The following is an 18784-nucleotide window of genomic DNA, read 5'->3' as shown; positions in this document are numbered from 1 at the left end:
TTTAATCTCAGTCATTTGCTAGTTATTGCTGGTCTCTTACTACCTGTTTCTTGCAAGCAGCTCCAGTGTTTTTCCAGAAGTTGGGGGCTCCTCTTTAGAATATGGGGCAGCCAACTGGGCTTGTTGGCATCCTTTCATCAAGCTCTGTATTAGGCTAAGTTCAGGAACAGCTCAGAAGCCACCAAGGTGGCTGGTGGCCTCCTGGGCATACATATTCCTGCCATTCCCTTCCTGAATCCTGGAAGGCTGCTGGAGATGGGGATGCAGAATGTGAGCAGATGCCTTTGCTTCTGTTTTTTCCTAAGTTTGTGGCAGAAGAAAAATACAGTGCAATTACGTACATGGGCAACTGAGCTTTGGGGGAGTATCTTTTTAAAGCACAAAACACACATTCACTAGTTTGCATCCATGGACAAGAAGGAACAAGCCTTAATTGGATGTCAGTTGGATTTCCATGGCAAAACAAAATCCTATCTTTCATTCCAGAGCCTCCAGGAACAAAGAAAATGCCCGATGCCAAAGTGCCAACTCTTTAATTATTTCTTAACTTGCTTCCAAAGTCTGGTATACTAAGTGTGATATTTTTAAAAACAACATTCCATGAGAATCGTCACCAGCAAAATGCCCATTAAAATATACAAAAAGTCAGCTGTCTTCTATGCCAGGCACCCAGTTGTCAGAAAACCAGGATATACAGAGGGCAACCTTCTTGGGCAGCCCCTGGAATCTGCTGGCCAAAAGTGCCACCCTGTAGGCCCCATTTGCACTGAGTTGGGGCTTGTACCTTTTCAGAGTTCCTAGGAAGGCAATCAGGTGTGGCCTTTCAGCTGCCAACGGCAAAGGCTGTGATCTTCTGCCCCAGCAGGCCTTTCCTCAAGTGGCCATTCAGGAAAGCAAGACTTCCATTCACTGGCAAGCAGCTCTTGGCTCCCCATGCCTCTGGGGCTAGCCCCACATACTTGCTTCCCTTTCATGTGGTTAGAGTACATGGGCTCAGCTGGGTTTTAAATCAGACCTGTCATTCAAGCCACACCGAACAAAAAGCAACAGTCAGCAGCAGCCTCATAGCCATTTGCAAACAGTGATTACAAAAGAAGTAGGACTGTTTGATAATAATAAACTGTAAGATTATAATAATAAACTGATAATCTGTAAGATTCTCTTACAGATTTATTGCTTTTAGAGATTCTTTAATTATGAAGTTTCTTCTCATTTGATAAATGAAAGGAAAAATGGAAAGGAAAATTGCACCATCCCACCAACCACTTAATCTCTTAAGGACAGTGAGAGTGAATAAAAGAGGTTGAATCACTAGCTATTCATCTGTTGTAGTTACATCAATGTGATGTTGGGAGCCTATTTTTCAAAGTGTGTAAAAGAAGTCCCTACAGGAATGGAATCAAAAGGAAGACGATTCAACCAGCCAGAATCCTGGTGAGAAATAATGCAGCCCTCCAGCTGGGTAAGAAAGAAAATACTTTGGCAGAACCACAAGAAACAAGCAAACAGAAGAAGATGAGCAGATCCACACCTATTGCTGTTCTGTCTTCTGCACCCAGCAGTACCAAAGCATTGTAGGCTGAGACTAAACTTACAGTTTCAGAGGCTGGAATTTTTCTCTCCAGGATGCCACAAATTTCATCCATGCCCTTGCTGATGAACTGGCCTTATTTCATATATTACTTTGGAGAATTTCTGGAGACAATGATGGTTGAAAGAAGTGGCTGTTATTTTTAAAAATGGGACAGGAGAATCTGGGAACTGTTATCTATACCTGGGAAGATTCTTAAGTGGAAATAATCAAGAATCAAGCAAGTGTTGCCAAAGTAACTTTACCTCATTTGATCAGGTAGCTTTCTTAGTAGACATCTGCAAAGCCTTTGAGAAAGCACCCCATGCCATCCTGGTTAGCCAGCTGATTGTAGTGGATACAATTTGGAGGGACACTCTAATTGGCTCTGAAAGGATCTGATCAGACTAGAGTGGGGCGTTGAACTATAATGGCTCTAGGTGGGGGAAAAGAAAGAGGAAAAACCCCCAGACCCTCATGGCTAAAAGTAGCTGAAGTGGACGCCGTCTTTCTAAAAGCACAGCTGATCGTTTCAGCTCTCAAGAGGTCTAATACTGCTGCGAATGTCTCTTCTGCAGGCGGTTGCTAGGAAGCCTCCAGACTTGAGGGTGCCATCCAGATGGTATCCCAGCCAAAGTGTACTAACATTTGTGCAGATGCTGCCTGGACATCTACAATGCATCTTGAGCATGATGGCTTTAAGATTCTCCTAAAGGTCTGATAAAAAAAAAAGTTTGAATAATAAAGATATCTTAGCATTCATTAAACAATGTGAAACAAGCAGGTCTGTCAAGAAGAAAGACAAGACCGAACAGAAAGGCCAGGTTGAGAAAACAGGCCTTCCCAGGGAGAAGAAAGGATTACACCAAGATTCAAAGCATGTTTTTCTGCAAAGCAATTTCTGATGTTTTTTAATAAAAATATTTGAGAGATGAGATAGATAGATAAATAGATAGATAGATAGATAGATAGATAGATAGATAGATAGATAATGAGAGACAGACAGATGATAGTTAATGGATGGACAGATATAAATACGTAAATGAATGAATGAATAAATAAAAATAATTTGTCAGGATTTGCCATGACATGAGCATTGTTGTCCTGAGTTATGGGCCACTTGGACATTGAATCCTAATTTGGAGGAGGGGGCTATATTTTGTCACTGCTTTGGGTATTTGTTCCCACCTATACAGATAGGGACACAGTGGCTCAGATGCTGAGTTTGTTGATTGAAAGGTCAGCAGTTCAAATTCCTAGTGTCACGTAACAGGGTGAGCTCCCATTGCTTGTCCCAGTTTCTGCCAACCTAGCAGTTTGAAATGCTAAATGCTAAAAAATGCAAATAGAATAGGGACCACCTTTGGTGGGAAGGTAACAGCGTTCCATGTGCCTTTGGCATTTAGTCATGCCAGCCACATGACCACTGAGACGTCTTTGGACAGCGCTGGCTCTTCGGCTTTGAAATGGAGATGAGCACCGCCCCTTAAGAGTTGGGAACGACTAGCACATATGTGCGAGGGGAATCTTTACCTTTATACAGATAGCCCTCAAATTACAACAATTGAGCCAAACATTTGTTACTATATGAAACATTTGTTGAGTTTTGCTCCATTTTACTTTTCTTGCCTCAGTTGTTAAGTGAATCATTGCATTTGTTAAGTTATCAACACGGTTGTAAAGTAAATCTGGATGCCCCATTGACTTTGCTTGTCAGAAAATTGCAAAAGGTGATTGAACATTGAAAGCTTCATAAATATGAACTAGTTGCCAAGCATCTAAATTTTGATCAGGTGACCATTGGGATGCTGAAAAATTGACATAATTGTAACTTCATCATCACTAAATGAACTGTTGTAAGTTGAGGATTACCTGTACAAAAGTGGATCTTTAACAGATGCCTCCTGAACCCTTTTTCCTCATTTTGTTTGGATTTTGGGAATAACAGGGAGCTGAAGCGGAACAGTTTGCTTTGCTTTGTGCTGATTGCTGCTGTCACCACCAAGAACAAAGACCAGCCCAAAGCAGGAACCTTGAAAGCTCGGCTTCTTTTTGCAGAATGCAGCTGAGCGGCAAGAGAATCTGTCCTGGAATGCATCTGTGCAAAACCTTTTAACCTGAGCAACCTTTGAAAGCTAGCTGAACCCCTTGGTTGAACCATTGGTCAAGGCTTGCTTTCTCCACTGCAATCCATGGATGTTCTTCTGCCAGTTGGCAATTCTGGTAGGAGACAGAAACAAAGCCCATGGGAGCCCCCCTCCTTACTCTGTCCAGTACACCTCCATTAAGGTTGGCACCATTTTCTGGCAGGAAAGAGATGGCCAGTTCAGGCAGTACATTCTACTCTGGAGTACATCTGAGTCAAAAACATTAATATTTGAGTGCAGTTTGACATCCCAGCTGCTCAGTCATGCCTGGGAAGAAGAGATCACCAGACTTGACAGATAGAAAGTCTAAAAGGCAGGGCCCTGCTCTATTTCAGAGGAAAACAAATCCTTGGCTTGCAGGATAGAGATGATGAAAGTCTCATACAAAATTAATTTAATGCTATATAAAACGGGTCCTCAGCCTCCCCAGGGTTTAGAGCAAACCTACAAACATATGGCCTTCCATTTAAGCATTTGTTAAACATTGTTGCTGATGGGGATGAGGGCAGCTGGGCTTCTTCCACTCTTGGTGCTATGATCAGGGAAGTGGTTGCCGCTTCAGGCTTGACAGGTCATTGGCAGTGAAAGGGGTGACTTCCCTTCTGTTGCTGTTTAGCAGACTGAAATAACCTCTCCATCTCCTGAAGGTGTCTTAGGCTGTTGGTTACCCTGGAAAGGCGGTTGGGAGAACTAGGGTCTCGGGAGGAACTCTGTTCCTGCTTGAAAGTTATGAAGATGTGTGTTTCTGGCTAACTTTTGTTCTGCCATATTGGAAGTCATCTGATAAACGGCGCTCCACAGCTTTGCCAAGCAATCTCTTTTGCTACCCGAAGTAGCAGATATAGGTAAAGAGTTTCAATCAGCCTACGAATAAAATCCAAAGTATTATGCCACTGAGAGAAGACTAAGGTGGCAGATCCAAGGGTAAATGGCTGCACCTTTCCTGGCTTGATTCTCCCAGCAAGTGCTATCGCAAGCCACCTTGTGTGATTTCCCTGCACTCCCCATCTTTAATAAGATGCCAGAAATTACATCCACCCACATTTGAGAAGAGCAGGCAGTGCAATTGTGGCTTTAGGCCAGCTGTGCCAAGCCAGCTGTCTGTTTGTCTCAGGCTGCTGCCTGCCTCTGTGCTGTTCCATCCACTCCTCCCTGGGCCTCTCCGGGTGGGCTATCCTAAACAAGCAGAGATGCTGAAGGCACTCTGGTGCTAGCCCTGCCTCTGGGAACCATGCATCAATATTCTGCCAGAAGCAGGCAAGGAGTCTTAAGGAACGGCTGACCTTTTTTCATCCTTCTGATGCATTTCCAAGAGTGGACTGGAATCACCAAGAATGGGGAGCGTTGCAACCTAAGGAAAGGGGAGAGAAACCTTGTCTTGGCTCTACTGGATGTAAGGCAGTGCCGTCTGCAGCCTTTGCCAGGCAGCATCTTGGAGACCAGGAACCTTTGAGAAAGGAGTTTGGCATCTACAAGGAACGGTTTGCAATTCATTTCTCAACTACTCCATCTGATTTGCCAGTCAGCTGAGTCGGGTTAAAGCAGCAAGAATCACTAGGAAGGGTGGAGACACCTCCTGGTCATAACTAACCCTTTGTGCCTCTTTTTAGGCCATGACAGTGATGCCAGGCCCAAGTGTTCACAAATCTATAATAGACTAGTGAGGAGAAAGGGATCCAAATACCAATAGATGTCCCAAATAATCTGTAGTAGTTAGTCTAACTATTCTCTAATAGATGATACACTTCTACAAATGAAAGGGACCCTTGTCCCCAGGGCTTGAAGGCCTAAGCTCTGTGCAGCTTTGCAACATGCTTGAGTCCAGGCCTGCTGGAGCTCCAATATCAGAGACTCTGATATTAACCACAATATCAGAGACTCTGTAGTCACGCAGGGCATTCTTTTCTGCCCATTAATTGAGAACCACCTTTTCTCCACCCACATCCCCCAGAACAGCCAACAGGACATGCCTGGAAACTCATGCTGAACAATTTCAGCCTGTAAGGACCGTCTCCTAAAGGGTAACTTTAAGATGCGGGAATTTCAACTCCTGGAATTCCCAAATAATCCAAGAGTTGAAGTCCACACATTATAAAGTTGTCCAGGTTGAGAATTGTTTTTAGGAGTGAGGTTTCTAAATTGGACAGAAGGTTGCCACTGATCACTTGCCTAATTGTGTGCCTATTCCCTGGCTATCACCATCTCTGCTTCCTCCAACAAAGTCCCATTACAGTTGGGGATTGCCCAGAGCTGCTGGATGACTCACATTTGCCCGGTCATCACTTGGCTGGCTGGCTGAAATGGAATTATGACCAAGATCAGCCCTTCCAGGTGGGGAAGGCGCCTCCATGTAGGGCTTGTTTTGAATTCCAGCTGTTTGGCGCTTTTTCCCTACATATGTCAGAAACCACAGCACCCCATCAGAGTGCAATATTCAACGGTGCAGCTGGGAGCATAAAGTAACCATGGCGTTTGAGCCTCTGCACTCCCTTGCGCAGCTTCAACAAAAATCTGTCTGCTTTCTTAAAAGCTGAGTAACAGTCCAGATGCCCGAGATGGTTCAGCCATGTCGCAGCACTCCATTTCCTGCTTCTTGAAGTAATAACTGTCCACTAGGCTAACTAATTCTTATGGAGACAACAGCTCTAATTGTCTAATTGGCCTTAAATAGTTGAAAAATCTTTGAACCAAATCATCAATTTTGGCCCCTATTTTATTTCTAATTTCTATACTTGGTTTACAGATATTCCCCTTGAAGTTGCAGCTCATGAACTATAAACACCAGCCCCAGCCCCTCCCCCCAAATTAAATAGGCCAGAACCCAAAGAGCATAACTCTTCAAGAATCTTCCATGGGCACTGGGTCTTGTAGCACCTGGACCATCTTTTCCTCCATCACCTTGGTTTTGCCTGAAAGAAAGAAGTCACAGGTAAGCAAATGGTTTAGGTGTCTCTGAAAACAATACGGTGGAATCCTCGCAGAATGCTGAGTTCAGATGCAGCTTCTGAACCAGTCAGAGAGGAGATCACAACCAAATCCCCCAAAGCATCAGGCCATTAGGCCTAGACACAGTTTTGGTAGATTAGTCAAACAAGCCTCTCCAAGAATCTCTACTCTCAGGCCATCCTGATTCCATTGCTCACCTGCGTGGGGGGCCTGGATGAGGTGGATGTTTTGTTTGACTTCTTTGATGTCCTGTGCTTTCTGTAACTCTTTCCCCTTCTTTAATCTTGAAGGCAAGAGAAAAGGAAAAGCTAACAAGTGTCACGGCAGAAGCATTTTACTTTATGAACCCGTGTAACCCACAGCTATTCCGATGGGAAGTTTTGATAAAACCCAGTAAAGCTCCTTTCAATATTTAGCATTTCAAGCAATTTAAGAAACTTTACAAGGTCAGTGACCTAATTTTCATGCATTTTTTTCATTACACTTCTGCATGCTGGTAAAGCCGAATCCCAGTCGGTCCCAAAACGGCAGATTCCCGAAAATAAGGTTTTTGTACAGGACACATCCAAACCGCCCGGCTTTTTCCCCCAGGGGTGACCCGGCGGGCAGGAAAGCTCGCACCTGTTCCAGATGAACTTGGCCTGGCGCCTCCGCTTGATCGCCTCCACTCTCTTCATCGCTTCCACTGCAAGGGAAAAACAACCGCGCGTCAACTGGGAAGCCGCGCAGGAAGAACGGCGTGTGGCGGACCCCCGCCTCCCCCTCCGCCCTACCGCTCTGGCTCCAAAGCTCCCGCTGGTACTTCACGGGCTCGTGGCGCCGCTTCTCGAACTCGAAGGACCGGTCCTGCGTGGGGAGATGAGGGAAGAGGCGCGCAGCGTGAGGGGCGGCTCGCTCGCGCTCGGTCTCCGCGCCCTCGCCCGCCCGCCCGGCGCCGCCGCCGCCGCCGCCGCCTACTCACCACCGCCAGCTCCTTGCCCGCCGCCCGGCGGAAGGCCTTGGTCCAGCGCACCTTCCGCGGGTTGCGCTTCTTCTGGAAGCTCCGGTGGCACTTGGACCGGCAGAACCGGAACGCCTGCGAGGAAATAGCTGAGCTCAGGGGGACGGACGGACAGACGGACGGGGGAGGGAGGGAGGGAGCGGGGCCTCGACTCACCTTGCAGTCGTTGCGGACGAAGAGCATCCCGTGGCCCGGGTACACCGGCCCGGAGCAGAAGTAGCACTTCTCCACGCGCATGGCGAAGGCGAAGGCGAAGGCGGAAACTGGCCTCGGGGGGCCTGGATAGAGCGGCACCTCGACTCGCTGCGCCTCTTGCCGGCCGGAGGCCGCGTCATCCCCATTGCGCGTGCGTTGGGCGCCGAACCATCCCCGCGTCAGGCGGAACTCCGCCCCCTCGGCTTCCGTTCCGGCCGCCGAGCGAGGCCCCTAGTGAGAGGAGCTACGCCGGGAGCGCTGTTGCCCCGCCCTTCTCGTGCCATGACGTGTTTGGGTTCTTGGTCCCGAGGCGGTAGTCCTCAAGGAGAAGGCCGTCCCCCCCTCCCCCCATCAAGCGGCGGCGGCGAAACGGCGGCCCAAGAAAACGCGGAATCTGGCCACGGACTGGTTTATTGCGCGTCTGCCGGACGCGGTTGGTCCGCGCCAGAGCCTTTAGCAGCCGCAGCCGCCGCTGCCGGCGGGCTGCGGGGCCGTCTCGGCGGGGCCGTTGGCGATCCAGGCGTGGGGCCCGTCCACGCACCGCTCCATGCGCTTCATGAGCAGCCCCAGCAACGACTCCACGGCCGGCCCCACGTTGGCGCCGTTGGCGGCGCTGGTCTCGAAGTAGGGCGCCCTGCAAGCACAGCGGGCAGGGTCAGGCCGGGCGGAGGCAGCCGCGGGCGCCCCAGGCCCTCCGCTCGGGAGTGGCACTTCCTCCGCCCGCGGGGCCCGCAGGGGAGCGAGGCGCCTCTCCCGCCGCCGCCCGAGGAGGAAGCCACTTGCCCGTATTTGCCAGCCAGCCGCTTGGCGTCGTCTTCCCTCACCACGCGCTGCCCCTCCAGGTCGCTCTTGTTTCCACACAGCACCACGTCGGGGCTCTCGCAGTAGGCGTGCGTCTGCAGCTGGCCTGCCAGGAACGGGAAAGCAGCTGGAGCCCCTGGCTTGGCTGCACCCACCCCACCCCGGCCCCTTGGCAGAGGCCCAGCCGGTTGACTGGAAGCTCCCTGGGGCGGAGGCCATGGGGCTCCAACTGGCCTCCCTTGCAGCTGGTCTGGCTCGGGTCCTGCTGACAGTTTCCCCTTAGCCCAGGCTGCAAGTGGGGTGAGACTTACTCATCCAGTTCCGGACATTGAGGAAACTTTGCTCGCTGGTTAGATCAAAGAGCAGGAGAAAGCCCATGGCATCTCTGAAGAAGGCGGTTGTCAAGCTACGGAACCTAGCAAGAGGAAGGGCTAAAAGTTACCCTACTACTCTCTCCTTTCAGTGTTTTATAGACACAAGACGACACATCCATGTTTGTCCCCTGAGCCCAGGACCTTCCTTAGACTTTCTAGTTAAGAGCAAAATATTGGTCTGAAGTTTTAAAAGGAATAGAATAAACTTCCTAATTACTAAGGGCCATTTCTAAAGTCATTATAAAGAACACAGGGGCTCCTTAGATTCTGTCTATGTTCTTCAGCCATAGAAAACACCCAATGCATAGGTCAGGTGATACTGAGGGATTGCCAGCCTCTGGTTGCCCTGAGACATCGAGGCGACTGGTTCCGTCAGGAACCAAATTGGCTGGGTAGTGGAGGTGGGTGGTTCAGTCCATTTTTCAAACATGCTCACCTTTCCTGCCCTGCTGTGTCCCACAACTGAAGATGTATTCTCTGTCCTCGGCCGCTGACCCCGTCTGGTCTGTTGGGTCGGTACACCTGATTCCAAAAGGATTTGTGAATGTCTCCAGCCATCAGCTGACAAACCAGGAATCTTTCACTGTTCCTCCCCTCCCCATCAAGCGGCGGCGGCGAAACGGCGGCCCAAGAAAACGCGGAATCTGGCCACGGACTGGTTTATTGCGCGTCTGCCGGACGGGGTTGGTCCGCGCCAGAGCCTTTAGCAGCCGCAGCCGCCGCTGCCGGCGGGGTGCGGGGCCGTCTCGGGGGGGGCGTTGGCGATCCAGGGGTGGGGGCCGTCCACGGACCGGTCCATGGGCCTCATGGGGAGCCCCAGCAACGACTCCACGGCCGGCCCCACGTTGGCGCCGTTGGCGGCGCTGGTCTCGAAGTAGGGCGCCCTGCAAGCACAGCGGGCAGGGTCAGGCCGGGCGGAGGCAGCCGCGGGCGCCCCAGGCCCTCCGCTCGGGAGTGGCACTTCCTCCGCCCGCGGGGCCCGCAGGGGAGCGAGGCGCCTCTCGCCGCCGCCCGAGGAGGAAGCCACTTGCCCGTATTTGCCAGCCAGCCGCTTGGCGTCGTCTTCCCTCACCACGCGCTGCCCCTCCAGGTCGCTCTTGTTTCCACACAGCACCACGTCGGGGCTCTCGCAGTAGGCGTGCGTCTGCAGCTGGCCTGCCAGGAACGGGAAAGCAGCTGGAGCCCCTGGCTTGGCTGCACCCACCCCACCCCGGCCCCTTGGCAGAGGCCCAGCCGGTTGACTGGAAGCTCCCTGGGGCGGAGGCCATGGGGCTCCAACTGGCCTCCCTTGCAGCTGGTCTGGCTCGGGTCCTGCTGACAGTTTCCCCTTAGCCCAGGCTGCAAGTGGGGTGAGACTTACTCATCCAGTTCCGGACATTGAGGAAACTTTGCTCGCTGGTTAGATCAAAGAGCAGGAGAAAGCCCATGGCATCTCTGAAGAAGGCGGTTGTCAAGCTACGGAACCTAGCAAGAGGAAGGGCTAAAAGTTACCCTACTACTCTCTCCTTTCAGTGTTTTATAGACACAAGACGACACATCCATGTTTGTCCCCTGAGCCCAGGACCTTCCTTAGACTTTCTAGTTAAGAGCAAAATATTGGTCTGAAGTTTTAAAAGGAATAGAATAAACTTCCTAATTACTAAGGGCCATTTCTAAAGTCATTATAAAGAACACAGGGGCTCCTTAGATTCTGTCTATGTTCTTCAGCCATAGAAAACACCCAATGCATAGGTCAGGTGATACTGAGGGATTGCCAGCCTCTGGTTGCCCTGAGACATCGAGGCGACTGGTTCCGTCAGGAACCAAATTGGCTGGGTAGTGGAGGTGGGTGGTTCAGTCCATTTTTCAAACATGCTCACCTTTCCTGCCCTGCTGTGTCCCACAACTGAAGATGTATTCTCTGTCCTCGGCCGCTGACCCCGTCTGGTCTGTTGGGTCGGTACACCTGATTCCAAAAGGATTTGTGAATGTCTCCAGCCATCAGCTGACAAACCAGGAATCTTTCACTCTTCCTCCCCCCTCCCCCAATGCTTTGAGGAAGCCAATAGAGCATTTGCTTTCTTCATTTGTGGAACTTCTAGAAAAGTAAGCAGATTGGTGTTTCACTAATGTTTGTATAGGTAAATCCATGCAGTCCCATGTTTGCTACCTATGCCCGCCCGTAGTTTTCCAGAATCTCAGTGTTTCTGCCTTCCAACCCATTATGCTGCCCCTGTAAAAAAAGTGGGGATGCTTTCAGGTTGGTTCTCCCTTTTCCTATTATGCTGGTGTTTATAGTGCATGTCTATATAGTGCATCTACAATTTGTATAGAGCTTCAGCTGGTGTTTGCCATTCACCCTCCTCCCAGCAGTAACACCTATGTTCCTTGCACCCATGCATAGCTCCTGCTTCTGACATATCTGAACTTGGGTAACTGTGAATCTGCAAAATTCCCTTCAGCGTGAACCATAATTAAATATTTTTTTGTTTTTAATGTACAGGAACATCCCTGGACACAGCAGCCCCATACCCACAGGGAGGAAGCAGCAAATTTCAAACTTGCCTGCAGAAACCATATTAAAGAACTGCAAACCTGGCGGCATTGTGTCTTTTGTTGGGCACAAAAACACTGGATGCACAAGAAGCCAGGTTCTAAGTCTGGAGGAGGATCGATTGCAGGCAGTCCCACACAAGGAAAATTAATTCCCTCCAGAGCATAGCTAAGAGCTTGGAGTGGAAGACAGCCATTTCTCTGTTTGGGAAAATGCCAGGGAAGGGCTCAGGGTTCGCAGTGTTAGAGACAGTATTGTCTTCTACACTATGGAAAGGGGTGGTAAATGCCAGTGGATTGAACCAGCTCTCTGGAACGCTTTGCTCTCCTTGGGCTGATTTGAAAGTAAGGCTGCTTTATAGAAATTTTACAGGAGGAAAGAAAGTTTCTATCATCCACTGTCAAAAGTCTCAAATTCATCAGCCCGAAGAAGGCTAGATGTGGATAACCAGAGCATATTCTAACTAGGCAAAGTTGTTACTGGAGGCATAGTCATTTAGTCAGCCTGCCAGAGCAGTTCAAAACGGCAACCCAGAATTTTGCGCAGAAGAGCAAAGAACCAGGTGGGGGGATTTTGCAGATGACACCCTGCTTGGACAAGCAGAAAAAGACAGCATTTGGCTACCAGCTGTCTTCTGCTGGATGCCACAAGATTGGAGGGCATTGCCCCCCCGCCCAGTTTCCACTCTTGGAAGGGTGGGTGGCTGGAAGGCAGTTGAGAAGGGGTGGATGCTGACTCTTTCGGTGCGTATAACGACAGCCAGTATGTGAGAACAAGGTAACCAATCAGCACTTTCTCTGCACCTTCCCTTGCAGCCGGATCTGGTCCTAAGTGGTGTTTTTTGTCACTGTTTGGTGCCCATGCTGTAACGGTCGATGGCTGTGAAAGCCAAGCTGGTGGCTGGGAAAGTAGCAGGAGTTCAGGTCAAAGGTGCTGCTGAAGATGGACCAAGAGGACAGAAGGCGCAGGGGGTGGGGAGGGGAATCTCGGAAGGAAAAGCATCTTTGCCTCTCCCCTTCTTTCTTCACCTGCCCTGAAGTGCGATTTCCTGAATGAGTCTTCTGCACAGCTCATCTACAGTTAAATTTCTTCCAAAAATGAGGAATGTCGTTAGAAGGGAGAAAGCAAACCATGCTGGGACTTACCAGCCTTTTTTCCCGAAAATCAATGCCTACAGTTGTGATGAATTTGGAATTGAATTTCCCATCTGTGTACTGGTAAAGGAAACTGGTCTTTCCAACCCCAGAATCACCAAGGGCTAGGAACTTGATAAGGTAATCGTAGTCCCTGTCAGACATAGCGAGTGATCTTCAGTAACAGCCTGAAGAAGAGGGTAGGAAGAAAGGAAGAAAAGTTTTGAGTCGAGGGTCCCAGAGGAGCCTATCAAGTGTGTGGGGCCCAATAAGAGGCTCAAAAGGACACTGGGTACCTGGAACGCTGCTCCACATCTTGTCCATAGGTAACACAATTATTGGCAGGTGACTTTGGTGCATTATAGGTATCAAAAGGTCAAAAGCCTCTGGATCTTTGCCATGATGTGGTATGGAACTGCATGGCAAAAAGAAAGGGCTGAAAAGCCTTCTAAATGGAGCTGGGAGGTCAAGATTTCTCTGGGACCCACCACTCATTCCAGGAGATTCTGCTGCAGGTGGCGGTATCCAGCCCTCCCTGGTAATCTTTTAAAAGACAGGCTTTCCACACAGATAATACTAGAGAGATGCTCGCCTTTGAAGTACCTCTCAGTGGAAAAGGGGAGACATGTACTTTCAGAACACTCCCACTGCTGCCTCCTCAGAGGTTAGCCCCTAGATGCCCATCAGTTGCCTTCAGGCTGCCTAAAAGAGTCTAAACGTTTCCTCATTTGTCCCTAAACATGAACACTCACTAACCGTCTCTTCCTTCTCCATGACAAGGACAGAGACAAATCATTGGGAATCATTTGGTCAGGAGACCCAAGGGACATTTTCCCTTGGCCTGCTGCCTCCTGGAGCCCCATGGTTGCCTGTTAGATTTTGCCTATCTGCTTGCATGTTTTTATTACTGAGAAAAAATAGTTTTATCCAGTGGTGGGATTCAAGTAATTTAACAACCGGTTCTCTGCCCTAATCATTTCTTCCAACAATCAGTTTGCCAAACTGCTCAGAAAGTTAACAACCTGTTTTCCCGAAGTGGTGCGAAGTGGCTGAATCCCACCACTGGTTTTATCCCTTCTACACAGGTGGTCTACTAATTCAGAGTGCAAGCTCGGTTTCAGATTAGTCGGGCATTTGACAGTTGGGAAGTGGAAGTGAGATAGCGAAGCTGAGGAAGACAGGTGGGTCCAAGGAGGGCTTCTCATCATGCTGAACTTCTGAAATTGGCCAAGAAGTGAGGCGCCTCCTCCCTCCGCAAATATTGAATCTGCAGCCTCCTCCCTTTGTCTATTTGGATTTTGGATTGCCACTGAGTTGCCAGGAGAAGCCTGGGAGATTTTTGGCTAGTGCCAAGGGGATCCTTCCCAGAATGCCTGGCGAAGAGGCTGCCTGCACATCCAGGATACAGATGGGGCAAGAGGGTCAGTAGCGCAACAGTCATGATGGAGACTCCCCCTTCAGGAGTCTAGGTTGCAGGAAATACCACACCACCCCCAATTGACTTTGCAGGGGATCCCTAGCCTAGATAACCTTAGCTACCCTGCACTGCCATGCAGCACCAGACCCCAGCTTGACATGTGATGAGAGGGAGGGATCAGTCTTCTACTATGCCAATTGGAGGGCAGTGCCAGAAGGCTAAACTTTGAATTTGCACCCTGCATGGCTACCCCAGGAGCCATTGCAAACAACCTCCCCCAGATCTCTGTGAGCAGATAGATGTGGGTTTTCTTAGGAACATCAAGCTTTCTCTCTGTCCAGGACATCCTGGCACAGCTGCTTTGCTGCACAGTGGGCCCTTGAATCATATTTGCCTGGGCTGATCTCTGTCTCCCCATCTCCTTTTTGCATTAGCCTCCTACATTTCCTGATGGTTTTGGCTGCATCACCTTGCCCACAGCCTGTCCATTTCTGCAGAAGGAGCCTCCATGCAGAATGCTGGAAAAGGAAAAGGGCTACACGGAAGCCAATGGGCATTGCCTGCCTCCACTGCTTGGCACCTGCCTCAGTCTTCCCTGGTCATTCCACCTCCCTGGAGCAACCCCAGGCCCAGGACACTGCTTTTGCCACACAAACTACCCCTGCTCCCGAGCTGCTGCTTTGCAATAAGCAGCCAGGCTAAAACTCTCTTGGTGAAGGGAGTCATTGTCTTAAGTGGGCTCCCCCTCCCTTCCCTCTACACTCTGCAACAAAGAGGCTGGCCGCTCACCGTTCTGATGCTGCTGCCGCCAGAGCCAGAGGTGCCTTGGGCTGGCCTTCCGAGCCCCACCTGCTTCTCACCCAGCCAGGAACAGCAGCCGCAGCAGCTTACGTGTCACCTGGAGACTGTGATGGGTGGAAGGTGTGCTTCCTGAGGCCAGCCAACGGCACCAGGTTTGGGAAAGGGGCTGTGCCATCACCCCTCCTCGTTTGCAGGAGCTGAGGGTGCCTTCAATGCCTTGTGGGCTTCCTTCTGCCAAGCGAGTGGATTTAGCTGGACAATTCACAGGGCAGCCTTGTGCCCAGACATCCCAGTCCCTGCAGAGGGAGCTGCCTCCATCAAGGCCTAGCAAAGAGGTAGGCTGCGCAGAAGAGCTAGTCTAGGAAGGGATTGGAATTCTTCTGACCGAAGGATCCAGATTTGGGCGTGGCATGGAAGGGGGGCAGATGCAAGAGAGGGGTGTCTTCTGCTGCATAAACCCAAGATGCCAAGGAGGGGGTCTCCTGAGGAATGTGACTAGATACCCCTAGGCTGTTGTGGGAGGAGATGGCTTCACAGTTTAGCAGGATGCTCCCCACTTACCTTTTAGCAAGACCTCTCCCATATGCTGGAGGGGTGTGTGCGCGCATGTGCAAATGTGGCCATTTACTGTGAAGGCTTCAGCAGCTCAAATTTCATCAAGACAGAATACTAAAATACTAAGTCTGTTCTGCCTCTCATCTTTTGCCACACACAGCCTCCGTACAATGGTAGCCCTCCCTCAGTCGCAGACCCTCTGCAGCTGTCTTTGCACAGGATGCCTCTCCCACTTTCCCAGAGGTAGTGTAAGCCAGCCCTGCAGGATTTCCTCTGTAGAGGAGGAGAACTGGACAGGAGAGCTGGGAGGACTGTTTGCTGAAGATTAAGAGGGGAGGGGGAACTCTGGCAGATCTTGCAAACTCTTGTCTTCAGCTGAGAAGGGCTTCTGTAGCTTGACAACTACAGAGGTAAAATGCACTAATCCCAAAGGCTCTCATACCACCACCCTACAGTGCAGGAGGGATCTGGAGCAGCAAAAAATAAAAGGAAAAGTATCGTGTGGCTGGCTTCCGTAGGAAATGGCGTCATCAAGGGCTTATCAGTCTGTTGCTAAAACAAACAGCTATTTCTTGATTGCACATCTGAGGTGTTTTTTTTCATACCTCATCAGAGCAGAACATATGCAAAGCCTTTTGAAGTGCAGTTCACATCCTTTTCAAAAGAATCCCAAGACTCAAAAGGCTCATGTCTGGACCCAAGCTGAGGTTACCAGAAGAAACCTGCCTGCAATTTCTGCCTGGCAGTGAGACATCCCCCCACCCCCGTGTTAAGTTTGCAAAACAGGGAGGGGATCTGCTCTCTTTGAGGACATAAACAAGCAGAAACAATGGAAAAGATGGGTCCGAGGGTGCTTAAATTAAGCAATTGAGAGTGCTTAAATTCAGCAGAAAGCGCTTTAAAATATGCATTCATATGAACATGGCTAATATTCTAAGGAAATCTTTTGTGGATGCGGGACCTGCAGTCTGCCCAGATGGCTTATTTCAGTGGAATTCAACTCCTTTGCCATCCTGTTTGTGCACTGTCTGCAGAATGAAGTTTGGAATCTGCTACTACAAGATGCCAGGCTGGTGTCTAAAATTAGTGGGACCAATTTGAGAAAATCTGGGGGATCAATGGCTCTTAGTGAGACTGCTTCTGTGGGGCATTTGGTGGGAGAATGGTGGGCTTTCTTGAGTAATTGATGGACGCTATAGAAACAGACTGGCAGGATGGGCCAAGGTCCCTGTTCTTATGAATCAGCATAGATGAATATTAGAGATTCACCAGTGGCCTCAGGACAGCCAAGCAGCAGCCAAGCCTCCACTCTGGACACATAAACCATTTTCTCTTAAAGAGGTGTGTATTGCTGAGTCAGGGCAACTGCAACCAAACCACTTTATAAAGTGAAGATGCTTTAGAAATCTAATAAATAATAATAATAATAATAGAAGCCATTGAAGCATGGAAGACTATCCCCCTGCTTCTGCCATTCAAGCTGCCAGTTCCTTCCTCTGCTATGCCAGCCTTGCCACATTTACCTCTGCATCCCTTCTCAGAGTGCTTAAAGAGTTGGAGACTGGCTGAAAATCAACCTGCAAGATGACTGGATGGGAATATTTTCTGCAGCTTGTCAACCTATAACAGGCTGTGCAAACAAGTGAAGCCCCATCTGTGGAATACAGGCAGCACATGAAACCACGCCCCCTCCAGTCCATGAAAAGGGTTGGGGTCCACTGACCTATAACCATTGCATTTGTTTTGGAGCAGCAGAAAACCAAGATTATCCAGGAAGTCCATCCTGAGCTGAAGAGCTGCCCCAGTGTCTGAGAACATCAGTGGCACATAGCTGCTTGGAAAGAGGTTCTGGCAGGTCTGAGGGTGGGAGTTGAAGTGGCCAGAGGCTCTAGAAACAAAGACTGGATGCTCAAGGGGTCTGGCAACAGGCTAGCCAGGAGACAGGCTCCAAACCCAACCAGCTGGCTGGGCTGGCTCGTCCTCCAGTGATCCTCAGCTGACAGTCATGTGGCTGGCTGATCAAGTGATGGCATTCAGGATAGTGTTTTTCACTTCCAGAAAAACTGGGGCAAGGGGCAGTCCCTGGTTGGAGCCCCTTGCAGCAGAGGGTGGGGGTCTTCCTTGCCATGCCTAGCTCTTCTTTATACTGGTGGTAGTATCAGGTGTGGTGGAGTTGCTGAGCCCCAAACCTCCACGAGGGCTAAAAGGCCACAACCAGGCCAGAGCTGGCCTTGAAGGCCAGCAGATTCTAGCCTGGAAAGGGGCAGGAAGCAGCAATATCCCTGTGTCCCATCACAGCTGAAACCATTGTCTCTCCAGAAGCAGAAACCCCTTTGGCTCCATTCAGAGGGGAATATTTTGCAGGGGCCTGCGGCTGACTAGGGATTTGACAGCAGTCTTTTGGAGGGCTGATTGGCAACCAAACTTGGGCCCTTTTGTGTGCTTTGCCCCAATTGGTTGTTCCCTACCTCAGTCCATTCCAGATCCAGGACTGCAAAGAGAAGAGAGAAAAAGGGAAAAAGAGGCATCAGCCCTGGATCCAGCTTCCCTCCTGCGAAGGCCTGATACCCCAGCTTCTTCCGGACCAGTTTGGACCCCTGTGCAAAGTGCATGATTTGCACAAGAGAATCTCCACTGCGGTTGCCTCCATATGTGGCTGGGTGGGTTTTACATACATCTTCCCTGTGGGCTGCATCTTTAGGGCTATTAGTAGCAGGATTAGTTAGTTACCCATGGGTGGTGTCGTGTGATTTAAACTTTTTTATAAGGTAATAAATAATAATAATAATAATAATTTAATTTGTATACCGCCCTTCTCCCGAAGGACTCAGGGCGGTTTACAGCCAAGTAAAAATAACAATCAATAACACAATACAAATAAAACAATAACTAAAAAACTTATTCAAATTTGGCCCCAATTTAAAATACATTTAAAAATCATAAAACCCAATTAAAAATTAAAACCAATAATAAAATCTAAAAATTCTATGCCAGTCCTGCGGGATAACAAATAAACAAATGACACCCGACTGCCTTTGAACATAAAATCCTAGAAATTTTGCTCCCGTCTTGAGTCATTTATAATAAGCAAGGAAAACGGGGTTTTCCCCCAAAGCGAAAGTGGCAGAGCCGCGGGAAAGAAAGGAAGGCCAACGTGTCCATTTCCCAGCAATTTATTCCGCTTATGTCACAGGCGCCTCGGCTTGAGGAGCGTCCCGGCACGTGAGAACGCTGCGCGCTCCGCTTCGGCTCACGGGCTGAGACCGCGACGTATCCATCGAAAGGTCACCTTGGCAGGAAGTCCCGGGGGGG

General features: G+C 49.7%; 3 protein-coding genes across 3 annotated transcripts; all 3 read right to left on the bottom strand.

The window, feature by feature from the left end:
• Window positions 1–6412: 6412 nt before the first annotated feature.
• On the bottom strand, window positions 6413–8115 carry RSL24D1 (ribosomal L24 domain containing 1). Its single transcript, XM_058156263.1, has 6 exons — window positions 7820–8115; window positions 7625–7738; window positions 7437–7509; window positions 7285–7348; window positions 6861–6946; window positions 6413–6626 (listed from the first exon to the last, which is right to left on the bottom strand). Exons 1-6 carry the CDS (start codon window positions 7898–7900, stop codon window positions 6556–6558), a joined length of 489 nt encoding a protein of 162 aa, XP_058012246.1. The 5' UTR covers window positions 7901–8115; the 3' UTR covers window positions 6413–6555.
• Window positions 8116–8253: 138 nt separating this feature from the next.
• On the bottom strand, window positions 8254–9591 carry LOC131184656 (ras-related protein Rab-27A-like). Its single transcript, XM_058156266.1, has 4 exons — window positions 9470–9591; window positions 8971–9074; window positions 8642–8765; window positions 8254–8492 (listed from the first exon to the last, which is right to left on the bottom strand). Exons 1-4 carry the CDS (start codon window positions 9589–9591, stop codon window positions 8312–8314), a joined length of 531 nt encoding a protein of 176 aa, XP_058012249.1. The 3' UTR covers window positions 8254–8311.
• A 145-nt stretch (window positions 9592–9736) lies between these two features.
• Window positions 9737–15953, bottom strand: LOC131184780 (ras-related protein Rab-27A-like). Its single transcript, XM_058156488.1, has 6 exons — window positions 15479–15953; window positions 12712–12887; window positions 10893–10978; window positions 10394–10497; window positions 10065–10188; window positions 9737–9917 (listed from the first exon to the last, which is right to left on the bottom strand). Exons 2-6 carry the CDS (start codon window positions 12862–12864, stop codon window positions 9737–9739), a joined length of 648 nt encoding a protein of 215 aa, XP_058012471.1. The 5' UTR covers window positions 12865–12887; window positions 15479–15953.
• Between the last annotated feature and the right edge of the window lie 2831 nt (window positions 15954–18784).

This window comes from Ahaetulla prasina, chromosome 13, assembly GCF_028640845.1.
Source record: "Ahaetulla prasina isolate Xishuangbanna chromosome 13, ASM2864084v1, whole genome shotgun sequence".
Taxonomy (NCBI): domain Eukaryota; kingdom Metazoa; phylum Chordata; class Lepidosauria; order Squamata; family Colubridae; genus Ahaetulla; species Ahaetulla prasina.
The sequence above is the reverse complement of the archived record's forward strand: the minus strand, read 5'-3'. Positions and strand labels throughout refer to the sequence as shown.

Bases quoted from the DNA above. Each gene is read 5' to 3' on its own strand.
- RSL24D1 (XM_058156263.1), bottom strand. From the start codon at position 7,900: ATGCGCGTGGAGAAGTGCTACTTCTGCTCCGGGCCGGTGTACCCGGGC. The intron at 7,510-7,624 runs GTGAGTAGGCGG...CTCCCCACGCAG, and splicing joins CGGGCAAGGAGCTGGCGGTG to GACCGGTCCTTCGAGTTCGA. The intron at 7,349-7,436 runs GTAGGGCGGAGG...TTTCCCTTGCAG, and splicing joins GGAGCTTTGGAGCCAGAGCG to TGGAAGCGATGAAGAGAGTG.
- LOC131184656 (XM_058156266.1), bottom strand. From the start codon at position 9,591: ATGGCTGGAGACATTCACAAATCCTTTTGGAATCAGGTGTACCGACCC. The intron at 9,075-9,469 runs GTGAGCATGTTT...TCCTCTTGCTAG, and splicing joins GACACAGCAGGGCAGGAAAG to GTTCCGTAGCTTGACAACCG. The intron at 8,493-8,641 runs GCAAGTGGCTTC...CTGTGCTTGCAG, and splicing joins CGGCTGGCTGGCAAATACGG to GGCGCCCTACTTCGAGACCA.
- LOC131184780 (XM_058156488.1), bottom strand. From the start codon at position 12,864: ATGTCTGACAGGGACTACGATTACCTTATCAAGTTCCTAGCCCTTGGT. The intron at 10,498-10,892 runs GTGAGCATGTTT...TCCTCTTGCTAG, and splicing joins GACACAGCAGGGCAGGAAAG to GTTCCGTAGCTTGACAACCG. The intron at 9,918-10,064 runs GCAAGTGGCTTC...CTGTGCTTGCAG, and splicing joins CGGCTGGCTGGCAAATACGG to GGCGCCCTACTTCGAGACCA.